The sequence below is a fragment of the Aphanomyces invadans genome (genome assembly GCF_000520115.1).
Source record: "Aphanomyces invadans strain NJM9701 unplaced genomic scaffold supercont1.9, whole genome shotgun sequence".
In the NCBI taxonomy this organism is placed as follows: domain Eukaryota; phylum Oomycota; class Saprolegniomycetes; order Saprolegniales; family Verrucalvaceae; genus Aphanomyces; species Aphanomyces invadans.
Window position 1 is genome coordinate 1,464,173 of NW_008580154.1, and position 12,197 is coordinate 1,476,369.

The 12,197-nt window shown below is 54.9% G+C and overlaps 6 protein-coding genes across 7 annotated transcripts; 2 read left to right on the forward strand and 4 right to left on the reverse strand.

Annotated features, from left to right (window-relative positions):
• Positions 1-371: 371 nt before the first annotated feature.
• Positions 372-2,438, reverse strand: H310_05620 (hypothetical protein). The gene is made up of 6 exons (XM_008870378.1): positions 2,371-2,438; positions 2,270-2,318; positions 2,121-2,203; positions 1,989-2,064; positions 1,729-1,925; positions 372-1,684 (listed from the first exon to the last, which is right to left on the reverse strand). Exons 1-6 carry the CDS (start codon positions 2,388-2,390, stop codon positions 784-786), a joined length of 1,326 nt encoding a protein of 441 aa, XP_008868600.1. The 5' UTR covers positions 2,391-2,438; the 3' UTR covers positions 372-783.
• A 315-nt stretch (positions 2,439-2,753) lies between these two features.
• Positions 2,754-4,050, reverse strand: H310_05621 (hypothetical protein). The gene has a single exon (XM_008870379.1). The coding sequence runs from the start codon at positions 3,779-3,781 to the stop codon at positions 3,446-3,448; it is 336 nt and encodes a 111-aa protein (XP_008868601.1). The 5' UTR covers positions 3,782-4,050; the 3' UTR covers positions 2,754-3,445.
• Positions 4,051-4,916: 866 nt separating this feature from the next.
• On the forward strand, positions 4,917-5,595 carry H310_05622 (hypothetical protein). The gene has a single exon (XM_008870380.1). The coding sequence runs from the start codon at positions 4,937-4,939 to the stop codon at positions 5,411-5,413; it is 477 nt and encodes a 158-aa protein (XP_008868602.1). The 5' UTR covers positions 4,917-4,936; the 3' UTR covers positions 5,414-5,595.
• Positions 5,596-6,057: 462 nt separating this feature from the next.
• Positions 6,058-8,115, reverse strand: H310_05623. Of its 2 annotated transcripts, XM_008870382.1 has the most exons (7): positions 7,888-8,115; positions 7,476-7,834; positions 7,282-7,426; positions 6,859-7,088; positions 6,650-6,775; positions 6,475-6,580; positions 6,058-6,429 (listed from the first exon to the last, which is right to left on the reverse strand). In XM_008870382.1, the coding sequence occupies exons 1-7, from the start codon at positions 8,005-8,007 to the stop codon at positions 6,178-6,180; spliced, it is 1,338 nt and encodes a 445-aa protein (XP_008868604.1). In that variant the 5' UTR covers positions 8,008-8,115; the 3' UTR covers positions 6,058-6,177. The 2 variants fall into 2 exon arrangements, with proteins under 2 accessions (XP_008868604.1, XP_008868603.1); XM_008870381.1 differs by having other exon boundaries at positions 6,475-6,775.
• Positions 8,116-8,322: 207 nt separating this feature from the next.
• H310_05624 (small nuclear ribonucleoprotein Sm D2) lies at positions 8,323-8,891 on the forward strand. Its single transcript, XM_008870383.1, has 3 exons — positions 8,323-8,390; positions 8,455-8,619; positions 8,686-8,891. The coding sequence occupies exons 1-3, from the start codon at positions 8,383-8,385 to the stop codon at positions 8,831-8,833; spliced, it is 321 nt and encodes a 106-aa protein (XP_008868605.1). The 5' UTR covers positions 8,323-8,382; the 3' UTR covers positions 8,834-8,891.
• On the reverse strand, positions 8,871-11,963 carry H310_05625 (hypothetical protein). Its single transcript, XM_008870384.1, has 5 exons — positions 11,022-11,963; positions 10,175-10,968; positions 9,936-10,110; positions 9,311-9,885; positions 8,871-9,203 (listed from the first exon to the last, which is right to left on the reverse strand). Exons 1-5 carry the CDS (start codon positions 11,931-11,933, stop codon positions 8,945-8,947), a joined length of 2,715 nt encoding a protein of 904 aa, XP_008868606.1. The 5' UTR covers positions 11,934-11,963; the 3' UTR covers positions 8,871-8,944.
• Between the last annotated feature and the right edge of the window lie 234 nt (positions 11,964-12,197).

Below are 12,197 nucleotides of genomic sequence, written 5' to 3' on the forward strand. Positions count from 1 at the left end.
CACAACTAGACCTGGGCAAGTCCGTCCGCTCAACCTAATCACGATTCAAACAATGATATAACAACTCAATGTGTGAAAGGCCACTGAGGACTCGCTGGCCGAATGCCTCTGGTGGTCAAAATCATCCGATGGGGTTTCCAGTGGACTGATTCGTGGTTACACATCGTGACTGTGTCGATATGTCGAAGGAATGCTAGGGGGCCGCAGGCGAGCCAGAAGCAATCGTGGATATGCCGTTTATGCGACCACCGGTACGAGGAAGCGCATCTGTCGTCGGGTTGTGTCTCGAAAGGTCGCGACCTACCTCTTATCCGGATGGCGCAATGTAATCCTCTCCCATCACGAATAACAAACACATGATAATCTTGTCACGCAGTTGAGCGTCGAGCATTCTCCAACGGTGGAAGAGGCGACGAGATGGGCGCGGACATTCCCGACTCGCCGCCGTACAACCGTCCAAGGCCTCCACAAGTCCCGTTAGCCGTGCGGCGAAGACAGATCAGCATCCCTCCGTTGGATATGTCGTGTCTGGGGTCACCTCGATCGCCGTTTATTGGACTCAGCACATCCGATCGACGTCGACAGGGTAAGCTTGGCATGCGTCGAGGACCATCCCGCCCCAGTGCAGGTGCGTCAGGCGGACTTTGGGCATCTCTCAACGTCCGTGTGTTGTAGACGAGCGGTGGTTGCACGATGCGCCTCCGTAATTCACGTCCCTCCAAAATAGCGGACTAGTCTGCCTGAGCCATCAATTTTTGTACAACATGCCAAGATGGTGCTGCATTACATGCTGCTCATTTTCCGTCGGGAGAGGAATCCATGGGGGTCGGCTAGAGGTGGCGACAGCGGCGTACCTCCGTGCAGGTGTGCCATTTTTGGATTGCCATCGCTATGGGGATGTCGATGTCGTCTGTCGTGGTGTCCCGGACCAGACACGTCGACTTCGTACCTTCTTCGATCATGCATAGTGGAAGACGGCGAATGCCACTTCACGTCCCAGTCACCATGATGCATTTCATGGCGATCACGGATTCGGTCGTTGTCAGTGTTGTACGTGTCTCGACGGGAATCAAAGGCCATAGGGTGCTGCCATCGGTCGCCGTCGCGCGCTCGACGGGGGGCGCTTCCTCGTCCATACTCATCTCCGAAGCTGCCCCCTCTGCGGCGCAGATGGTCGTCCTCGTCCCGACAAGGCATTCGGTGGTCCGACTGGTCGTAATCGTAATCGGACGTGCGATGGTTCGAATGATGGGGGAAATGGGTGTGGTTGGAGTGGTGTCGTCGATCGAGAAAGTCCAGAGCTGGATCGTACGGTGGCTGGTCGTAGTGCGGCAAAGTGTACGGCGGCTGGACGTGCGTGTTTAGTCGGCTTTTTGTCTCTTCGTGGCGGAATGGGTGGACATGCGGCGGCGCTCGAAGCTCGGGCTCTTTACCTTTCGTCATCGACGGCCTGCGCACAGGTTTGCATTCGGATGCAGCAGTGCTTGAGTCAGGTGGCCGCTTCATCGCCCACTCCTGCTCCGTCATCGTTGGAGTGGTTCCATGCGGGAGACGGTAGATTTCGTCGGACGATACAAACGCGTGGTGGACTTTGGCTGCTTCGTGGCCACTCGTTTGGTTCTTCAAATACGCTTCGATGGCATGGCGCAGGAGCGTGATGCGGTAGTACGATGCTTCGTAGTACCTAGACGCGGGTCGTTCAAATGGATGGACGGCAGCACACCGTACAAGTCACGGAGGACATCGAGCGAGTGCGGCAGCGTTTTGTCCCGCAGGAACGCGTAAATGTACTTGAAGATCCACCAGTCCCGATCAAAGTAAAAGTGGCCGCGGCCGTCGCGACTGAGCTTGGGCATGGTCGTGCACAACTGGGCCAGGATCGAGAACCGGTCGCGCGTCCACACCTTCACAGTGGACTTGAATAGCTGGGCAGAGCGGACGTAAGCGTTGAGAGTGCGGAGTCGCGTCGAGATGGAGGCCGGACGTACTTTGCCGCCAATGTTGAACTGAACGACGTCGTCGTCGGGCAGGAACTCAAACTTTGCGCGCACCATCGCTTCAAACCTACGGCAGTCCACGGATCCAATGACGACGGCCATGGGACATGGGGTCCGACGTACGTCGCCCTGTCCTTCTCGTAACACTGTTGGCACTTTTCGATCACGATCCACTCGTCGCTCAGGCTCTTCTTCTCCAAAGCCAGCTACATGCCACAACCACGATGAGAGATCCATGTCGTCAGTCGAGTGGCTCGGGGAAACGCACGCACCGCCTTCTCCTCCTTTTCCAGGGACGCCCATACGTGCCGATAGCGCTCCCTACGCGAGTCCACGTCACACGACCCTATCGTGGATGGTGCAGGGCTCGTACTTCAAGTCGTCATCGATCATGGCCGGCGACGGACGTGACCTTTCACACGAGATCACGTGGAATCTGTAACTCCTACCCCACAATTTACGGACGTCGTCGAATTCGGCGCATATCCATCCTGGCACAACTGTCGTGGCATCTGCTCCGATCCCATCCACTCGCTTCCCCCAACGATGCTCCAGCCCCATCGCTTGTGTTGACCATGATTCGTCCGCGACGGACTCGGTGCTACAGCACAGAGACAACCGGAACCCAACGTATGCAAAATGGGCATGGCCCAATCTGCGGTGAGAGTGGACGCAGGGAGGGTCCTCCCCCGCCAAGATCACGGCAGTACACTAGATATGTGTGAGGCAGGACAGCGACGCCCTCGAAGACATGGCTCCCGTTGCCACATGAACGAGCGGTTGCATTCAGTCTGGTTACAAGCTGTCTTACGGTCGACACAATCGGGTGAACATGTTGGTAGGTCGGTCAAGGATTCAGGATGATAACACAGAATTGAAATCAACATGGTTGAGTTTAGGAGGTGTTTGGTTTCATCATTGTCCTCGAAAGACACACGTCCCAACATGAATGGCACGACTAGATGCATTGGGGCGATACCGCGCTCTAGAAACCCTGCCAAAATCCAACTCACAGGCATCGCCCTCGTTTCCAAAGGAGGGTTCCATTTCGCTCGTTGATCAGTGGCAGACCCACCGACTCCCGGGGCAACGACGACCACAAAACACACACAGCACGAACACGGAAAGAAGGATGGGATCGCTCATATGGTGATGCATGTTATGATTCCACATTGGAGTTCAGAACAGGTCTGTAAAAACAATAATCCTTGCGTCCCAGGCACACAGTCCAAGCAAGCGCACAAGTCAGATATCTAACGGATCTTCATCATCAGAGGTCGTGAAGGGGAATCCATCGAAGTCTCATCTCTCTTGAACGCACGCACATGCAGATGGAATACACGTGAGCTCATAAACACAGGTGTGCTCTCAACACGACGATGCAAGGGTAATTGCATTCAGTGTGGTGCATAGATTGTAATCTCGGCTCAATACACGCATGCAAGACGCTACAACACACGACTAGAGATGTCGGCAAGACATTGTTGATACGGCAGGACGTCACACACCCGCCGCATCCGTAGGAATCGCTCGATGGTTTTGCTTCTGAAAAAAGTACTGGGGCCAATTACAATAAGGACCAACTTTGCAGCGGGGCCAAAAAGATTGCCAGCGTGGAGTATGAAGAAGCAGCGCGAGCCACGCGCTCGGTCGACATGAAGGCGCGGCAAAGGGTAAGCACTTTGAGATGAAATCATCACAAATAGATGTGAATCAAGAACACGGACCAAAGTAGTTGACATCATGCCCCTTTGCACACACACACACACGGTCACGTTGCTCATTTTATGGGTGATAGTGTATATCTTAACTTCACGGCTAGTTGGTTCAAGCCTCAGTCCAAGATTTGCATCATCGCAACAACACTAATCGACACACAACATGCAAACGCAAAAGACTCAGTGGTGCAATATAGTGATTCCGGATTGCAGCATTTCCTCACGGTTGTTCAGTAGAGGGAGCTGTGTCGCATCGTAGTCTTTCGGCAGGCACATGCACGCGGCAGAGCAAGTTTCGCAATGCCATCGGCGGTGGCTGGCGGGCAACCGGCCCACGCAATGACTGGTGCAAACGTGGCCGATGGGAGCACGTATAAAAAAGATGGGCGATATTTTATTCGTCTTCACCCGAGGAAGCTTGTCTCAAGTATTGGAAATAAAACTTGGGTTTAATATCATGCAATTAGATGATTTTATGACTGTCTCGTACGATAGTGGTGGACACCAGCCATTTTGTCGTCATGGATTGGTTCCATTCGATCCACTTTTATCCAATGACATTGCTTTGTCGCCGCTGATGTCGAGATTGCTCAGTAGTATTACTAGATTGTCCAGGAATTAACTTGAGAACCAACCATGACATGTGGCGTCTATTTTGACCTGCGTAGTCCACCAGACGACGCTTCGCGACATCCCATGCGTGTGCAGCGAGTTGGCCATCAAACGGACGTGCAGTCCGTCATATGGAAACGCCACGGCGCCACGGAGGAAGTGTTGGAGTGGAAGGCACCCTGGTGCTCCAGCAAGCACATCCCGGTGGTTCCTTCAAGGTGGACATTGTATCACTAGGGTTGGGTCGACGGTAGTGGTTTGGTAAGTAGTTAAGGAGCCGACATGACGCCCAGCACAGGAAAGAAGTGACATTCGGCTTGGATGAAACATGAAAGTGCATCGGTGCAATACCGGTAATGCCTATGCATCGAGTCGCCGAAGTCGGCCGTCGAGCTCACACCTTGCAACGTTGCGCGCAATAGACCGACATCAGCTTGGTCTGGAGATGAGCGAGTCTACGGACGTGACTATCTAAAATTAAGTAGCGCGTTACCCGTGGCATCCATCGTACTGATCGACATGTGAACGCCTCCACACTCAAGATGGAGGCGCAGTATTTTTAGAGTGTGAAAGCAGCGCAAATGAGACATTTCCAATTTACCCACAGCAATGAAATCGACCCTGATTGTACTTCTTGGAGTTGCCACGCAAGTGGCCGCGTATTCCAAGTATTTGCTCCTGATCCCGAACGGCAAGAACATCCCCGGCGTGAAAACCCCCGGGCACATCAACTTCACCAACGGAGGTGGTCCACGAGGACCGTTTGGACTTGCGTTCGCGGCGGCGGGGCATGCGTGGACCGTCGAATTGTGTCGCAACGACTCGGACGGAGACGGCGCCACGAACGGCGAAGAGCTCCAGGACCCGTGCTGCACGTGGAACGTCAACGTGACGACGCCCAACACAACGATTGCGTCGCACCCGGGGTTGGCAAACAACTTCACGGCGGCCGACTTGGCGGCGCTCCGGTGCAAGAGCGACACCACGACTGCGGCGCCGACGACAACCCCGAAGCCATCGTCGAGTGTGTCGACTGGTCTCGCGTTGGTCGCCGTTGCCGTGGCGGCCGGCATGCAGCACAACTAGACCTGGGCAAGTCCGTCCGCTCAACCTAATCACGATTCAAACAATGATATAACAACTCAATGTGTGAAAGGCCACTGAGGACTCGCGAGCCATACGCCTATAAATTCTGCAAAACATTCGACTGGATTCACACGTAGTAATTGGTGGCGCCTCCTTCCTCAACGGATGCTTTTGTGTGGGCACGTGTGTTGTGTGGACTGCATCACATCGCCTCCGGGATGCCACGGGTCGGTGAAATATGTTAGCCGAGTGTCGATAATCAGCAGCCAGTCGAGATCACGTGGTCGACTTGATGCACCACAACCCCCTAACTAACTATCGATATTGGAACAAGACAATTTGCTCCCACCTACCTACCTTCCCTTGGCCAGTCGACCCACATCGAGGTTGATAGATTTGTGCAAATATATTGTTGGTTGAAGCATTGTCGATACTTTTTATTGGCTCAAAAATAACGTAAGAGTCTTTGTGATTGGATAAAAATTTACATGAAACTACGACCGCTACCAGCTGCAGGAGCCCAGAATCAGGTTCATGCAAGTTGCGTGGAGGAGAGCCAGCTACTACATAACCCCGTCGAGCGGGCCGTTTGCTCTAGCCGCATCACTTCGAAAGCTTGGTTTAAACGCCACGGCGAAATGTAATGGACAGGAGTATGTATTCGCCTGCTGTGGGCGACGTTGGCAGGATCAGCCCATCGAAGCGCACGGGAACGTATTTTGAGATGTTTGCGATATGACCACAAGCGTGGCGACATAAAATACTTATTCGACTTGGCGAATGACGCTCTTCTTGCGGATGTCGACGAGAGGCACCTTGCCGGGCTTGGAATGTTTCCGGACGTTTGCCAGCTTCTTCGTCTCGCGCTCCTTGCCCTCCTGCTTGGCGGCTGCGGCCTTCTTGATAGCCTTGGGCACGTGACGGTGCTTGGCAATGCGCTTGACTTCAGTCAGATGCTGGTATCGCTTCTTCAACGCGTCGTTGTACTCGAGCTTCTTGCGTTCTCGTGGGTTGAGCTAGTGCATTGATCCATCAGGTCCAGCCATCCAAACCGGCCCTACCTTCCCGAGCGTGCGCGACGCCTGCGCTTTCCATATACGAATGTTTGTGTCGTCACTGCCCGACAACACAAACTTGGCATCAGCGCTAAACTTAACAGCGAAGATCCTACAATTCAGGAAAAGCCCTCCCATCAGATCTCCACGGTGCATCCACCCGGCAATTTTGTGGACCCACCGTTGCATTCGTTTGGTGTGGTACACTTCGCGGCTCTTGGCGCTGCGGACGTTGAAAATGCGAATGCTGCGATCGTACGACCCACTTACAAACTCCTTGCCCGTCGGCGAGTACGCGACGTCCATCCTACAACAACAACCACATAATGCCATCAACCGCATGCTCTCGCCCAATGGCCGAGACAAATCGATCGAGATGTCGCCACATACACGGCCGACACGTGGTCTTTGTGGATCATGACGGCACGGTCAAGGTTGCGCATGTCGAACGTGTACAAGTTGTGGTCTTCGTTGGCAACGGTAAAGTGATATGGCTCCATGGGGTTCCAAGCAAGTGCGTTGTTGCGCATTTCCATCACAATTTTGCGCATGCTCTGTGCCAGACGAGTGTCGTAGAGAGAAACGGCGCGGTCCGACCCCGTCGACGCCAGCAAGCTCGCCTAGATGCCGCCAGAAAGACGTCTCAAGCCACTGCCGCACAGTCGACACCCATATAATGCGAAACGAGAGTAGGAAATTGTCGACCGTCTAGCACAACCCGACAAACCAGGCCATTCCATACACGAGATGGCAAAGAAGATGCCATCACCAGTAGCGACAACCTCAAAGTACAACGAAGACAGCAACACGTACTTCAGCAGGGTTGAATTTGACGCTGGTGATCGAGTCGGCGCCCCACGAGTAGTGGTGAATCGGGTCAGATCGGTTGTGGTCCCATACTTGCACGACAGAACTGCACGTGGCAAAGGTCGTGTTGGACCAGTGGTGGTCGATGCCCCTACAAGGACACTTCGTGAATGCGCGAAGATGGAAACAGATCAGCTTACATGAACGACTCCTTGCCATGGAACGTCTGAACCGGTTCCGGTGAGTCGTCCTCGTTCGCAATCGCCATGCGCCACTGCTTGATTGACTTGTCTTCACTGCACGAGAAGAACGTGTTTCCATCAGGCGCAACGGTCAGCCCACGGACGAAACCACCGTGGCCGTACACCGACCAGACACACTTGCGCCGAGGCAAGTCCCACAACCGGATCTCGCCGTCGCACGCACCACTGACAAACTGGACCAAGCTCTTGTTCGACGTGGCAAAGCAACTCACACTGTCGCAATGACCGTCCAATGCGCCCACAAAAGGCTTGGCGAAGAGCTTGTCAAGCTTGACCGCGTTCAGCGCTCGCGTATACTACAGACAAGGCACATGACAATCCACGCGAACGGTCGGGATGATGCGCGTACTTCACGTGGACGTTCAAACGGATGCAACTTGGGGTCAAAGTTGCGGTGAATCTTAGTTCGATCCGTCGCTAGCTCCTGCGTGAACGTCTGCTCCACGCGCGAGATCGTCTTGACCTTCATGGCGGCAGTGGTGGGAGATATTGAAGTTACCGACCGACTCGGCTCGGAGTTGCCGCGCGAGCCAACCAAGCCTCGTCTAGCGATGGTTGCATATATTTATTTATAGAGGATTCTTAAAAGCTCAGTATATCACGATGCGTTTTGGATCGTATGCATTGTCGGGGTTATCCAAATATAGGGTATTCGTCAAACGTTGGAAACGATTTATTATTGACAAAGTCAAATATAGCATATAAGCATATAATGAACCGTCATATTTAGTAAAAATAATTTAATGTACAGCGTATTAAATTGAACCTCGATTCAAAAATCTGGGGCAAAGCAAGGGTGGAGAACAACAGGGCGAATTTGAGTTTCCCACAGGATCTCCACAGGATGGCAACGTAGGTGGAGCGCTGCGTGAACATGACGGGGGCGGGGATGTATCTGATGTATGGATCTGTGTAGCATTGACGATAAGCGCGGGACCAAGGAAGAAGAAGAAGACTTCCTGACCGGCCCGCTGTCTGTGTTGATGCAGAGCGTCAAGAACAATTCCCAAGTGCTCATCAACGTGCGCAACAATCATAAGTTATTGGCCCGCGTCAAGGCGTTTGACAGACATTGCAACATGTACCGCGCAATCGCCCCATACCCCATTGACTTCGCACTCGTCTGATGCGATTGCTCTCGTCTTAGGGTCTTGGAAAATGTCAAGGAAATGTGGACCGAAGTGCCCAAGTCCACGAAGGGCAAGGGCAAGCCGAAGAACGTCGAGCGCTTCATCAGCAAAATGTTTCTCCGTGGGGACTCGGTCATCTTGGTGTTGCGGAACCCCCATGCATAAATGACGTTGCTGTTACACTTCAATACCACACAATCCACAACCCTTCCATCGACTTCCACGAGTCTGTTTGATGCCATTTCTGTTATGCTGCCTTCTCACACGTCATGCCGCTCATGAAGCAACGATGACCCCTGCGCGGGCCAAGATATCATCGCTACGAGCTAGCGCGTGGAGAAGCTGCGACAATTGCCCACCGTCCTGACTTGATTCTCCATGATGCCCTTCCCGACGCCCTCCGCCCAGCGATTGAATGGCCAGCTGCAGCATTGCGCGGCGCTGCTCAAAGATACCGATGAAGAAGCGAACGAACGCTTCGTAGCCGACGCGGCCGTCTGTCTTGGCTTTCGGTATGGTCTCCCACATTGCGTGGCTACATACACCCACGTTCAGCCACGATATCATCCACGCATATACAGCACGCATGTATAGAATTCCACACAGCTCGCACAAGTTCCTCGCATGGATGACTCGCCGTACACATGGGCGCTGGTGAACCCAGCATTGAGCGCGCGGAGGCCATGCGCGAAGCTCGCTTTGGTGATATGGCCATGCGACGCGGCTTGCATTGCTGCGTACAGACGATCTAAAGTGGCGTGGTGTGGTGGGCTCTGGCCTTCCAACCATCGGCAGATGGAGAAAAACAGTGTCCGCACTTGCTTTGCAAGGCTTGCGGAGGTCATGGCCATTTTCGGAGAGGCCGTGCCGGTGTGCGAATGGTTCGATCGTGGTGGCGGCTGGTCGACATGGGATAGCGCAAGCTTCAGCCGAAAGGCGGGCGCTTGGCGAACGCGATGGTGCTGGTTATGGCTGGCGGCGACGTCGGCGGCAAACTCGAGGATTCGGTCGCGGTGGAGTTTCGATTGGATGCGGAGAGTGTGTCGGAGGATGTCGTGGGTGAGGCGGCTCAGCTGAGCGACGGAAGTAATGTCGTGCCGGCGAAACGCTGGCTCATACTGGCTCAGGTGCATCGAATCCAGCCACGACGCCAAGCTAAACGAGGCACTGTCGTCGATCGGGTCGCCTGGCGACGTCACTAACTTGGGGTGCGTGGCCTGCTCGGAATAGATTGAGCCGCCTGGAGTGGACTGCGGCCACTACTCACCTGGATAGATCGAAGCCGCTGTTGCCCCGCCACGAGCAGCGACACGTGTTCTGGACGATGACACTTGAGAGCCGCCACCAAGTCCTCGCCGTCCAACTGAAGGAACGAGTGCATGCCGAGGGCATCGAGCTGCCGGACGTACGCGATCAGCTCCCGGTCTTGGGCGCACCAGTGGCTACAGGGCATTGAAACCATTTCGATCATGTCCATCCCGATCGACTCATGAAAAATGGTTGTACCGCAGGCTAAGAAAATCCGTCACACGTTCGAGCTTGGCTAGTCGGTGCTGCATTTGAATATCCTTGGACACCCGCGTCGCGTTTGTTTTCGATAGCGACGCAATGGCGTCGACGAGCTGCAGGCAGTGGTCTGCCGAACAAAAGAAGAGCGGAAGGGTCGGGAGCAGGCGTTCGAGGACAGGATCCCGCGCATGCAGCGGAGACTGTGCGAGTCGAGACGGTAGCGACATGAGTTCGTGCCCGGAGACTTGGCATGCACGAGCGGCGTCCAGAGGAAGCTGAAACACCGCCCCCAACCACAATCCGACCGTCTCGCATGTCCATGTAGCTGGCTTGATTGTGCGGTACTGGTGCCATCGGTCCTTCCAGTCACGGAAGCACTCGGCGAGTTGCCGACGCTGGCATGTATCAAATCGGTGGCCAGCGACAACAACAAGCCTGGCTCGTCGCCGCCACCGCTGCAACACAGTCCGCTGGACGTCCTGGGTCCGTTGGTCGCGGCGAGTCCGAAGCGCGTCAGCCACCTGCATCAGAGTCACCTGTTTTGTCCACTGAAAAAAGCAGTGTGCGACTTGGGCGCTGGCCATCGTCCGACCGAGGCGATGAATAGATCTGCGCTGCTGGCCTCGGACGGCCGCGGCAGCCTTCCACTCGTGAAACCACGCCTCGATGGTCGTCCTGTTTTGTCTGTCGGCCATCCTTTGCACAGCACGTCGGCGCGATACGTGGGTCCGCCATGCCATGAAAATGCATTTGAAGCGCCGCTGGCGAGCGTCCCCGTGCTTGCGGATCACCTGTGGCCAAACAAATCTCGGTCAGAGAGCGCATTCCTTTCCGCACCACGTACAAGTTTCAATCTGATATGCAATGCTATCCACGCGTGAAACGCGCGGGCTTGAAAGGCTCGCATGGCCAATGAACACTTGACGGCAGCACGACGACGCTGCGCACTTCGCCGGCGCCACGCGTGAAAACATCTCACGACTCGGCGCTGGTGGCCGTGCTGGCCGAGCCGCCCAGCTGCGTGGCGACCTTTTGCCGTTGCCGCCCACGCGTGCATGTGCCTCGTGAGCAAGTCCCGATGGTGTTTGGCACGGTCAGCTTCAATATCGGCCCAAATGTCGTGGTACTTGTCCTTGAGCGTAATGTCTTCGGCGGGAGTGAGTGCAGTCAAATGCTTGAAGGCATCGTCGAGGAGCGAATTGACCGTAGAAAGGGACGTGGAAGGCAAGAGCAGGACATGCGAGTCCAACGAAGGATGGGCGACGGCATGATGAATGCGACGGTGGAGGGACAAGTCCTCGGCAATCGATTCCGGCTCGATCTCAGCGACATAGTCCCGGATTGCGGCCGAGACGGTGGCCATCGAACTCGGAACGTGCAGTCGTGGCTGCATGCCGTAGCCGCCTATCGAGCTAGTTGACGAAGGTGGAGGGTTCTCGTTGGGTTTAGAAGTCGTCACGGCTGGTTTGGATGTGTCCGTCGGTTCCGTTTCGGCATATGCATTCTTCACAGAACTAGATGGTGCTTCGCGTGAAGCCGAAAGATGCGCTGTGCTCATGCCAGGAGCTTGCAGTGATGCTGAAGTGTTCTTGTCCGTGAAGGAACTTGTCAACGATGGAAGTCCGGAGACATCTGCAGTCGTGTCAGCGATGGAAGGATTGGATGACACAGAGGAGTTTGCTGCGGCGACAGAGGGGACGATGGCGGCAGGCTCGCTTGGGCGTGCCTGCAACATCGTGTCATTCGCTTTCTTCATTGCGCATGAAGGAGCTCGACTGGGCAAATCACCTGCCAACTATTTTTGGAGTGCGAAGGGCTCCTTACGGACAATGATATTCGCATACTTTAGTCACCGCGGGGCATGGAGGCGTCCGTCGATGTCGGAGTCAGCCTTGCACAGCTTAAGGGTCCCCTTGCCACCCCCCGCCGACCGAAGCAAGACCGAGCGCGTTGATCGGACCACCCTGGACGGGTCCTCGTGGTCGATGCCAGACGTACCGGGCAGCTTGTCGCCGTTGGG

Bases quoted from the DNA above. Each gene is read 5' to 3' on its own strand.
- H310_05620 (XM_008870378.1), bottom strand. From the start codon at position 2,390: ATGATCGATGACGACTTGAA. The intron at 2,319-2,370 runs GTACGAGCCCTG...GGACTCGCGTAG, and splicing joins ATGATCGATGACGACTTGAA to GGAGCGCTATCGGCACGTAT. The intron at 2,204-2,269 runs GTGCGTGCGTTT...TGTGGCATGTAG, and splicing joins TGGAAAAGGAGGAGAAGGCG to CTGGCTTTGGAGAAGAAGAG.
- H310_05621 (XM_008870379.1), bottom strand. From the start codon at position 3,781: ATGAGCAACGTGACCGTGTGTGTGTGTGTGCAAAGGGGCATGATGTCA.
- H310_05622 (XM_008870380.1), top strand. From the start codon at position 4,937: ATGAAATCGACCCTGATTGTACTTCTTGGAGTTGCCACGCAAGTGGCC.
- H310_05623 (XM_008870381.1), bottom strand. From the start codon at position 8,007: ATGAAGGTCAAGACGATCTCGCGCGTGGAGCAGACGTTCACGCAGGAG. The intron at 7,427-7,475 runs GTAAGCTGATCT...GTGTCCTTGTAG, and splicing joins CATGGCAAGGAGTCGTTCAT to GGGCATCGACCACCACTGGT. The intron at 6,776-6,858 runs GTATGTGGCGAC...TTGTTGTTGTAG, and splicing joins AAAGACCACGTGTCGGCCGT to GATGGACGTCGCGTACTCGC.
- H310_05624 (XM_008870383.1), top strand. The intron at 8,620-8,685 runs GTACCGCGCAAT...CTCTCGTCTTAG, and splicing joins TTTGACAGACATTGCAACAT to GGTCTTGGAAAATGTCAAGG.
- H310_05625 (XM_008870384.1), bottom strand. From the start codon at position 11,933: ATGAAGAAAGCGAATGACACGATGTTGCAGGCACGCCCAAGCGAGCCT. The intron at 10,969-11,021 runs GTACGTGGTGCG...GTTTGGCCACAG, and splicing joins TGCATATCAGATTGAAACTT to GTGATCCGCAAGCACGGGGA. The intron at 9,886-9,935 runs GTGAGTAGTGGC...TATTCCGAGCAG, and splicing joins AGCGGCTTCGATCTATCCAG to GCCACGCACCCCAAGTTAGT.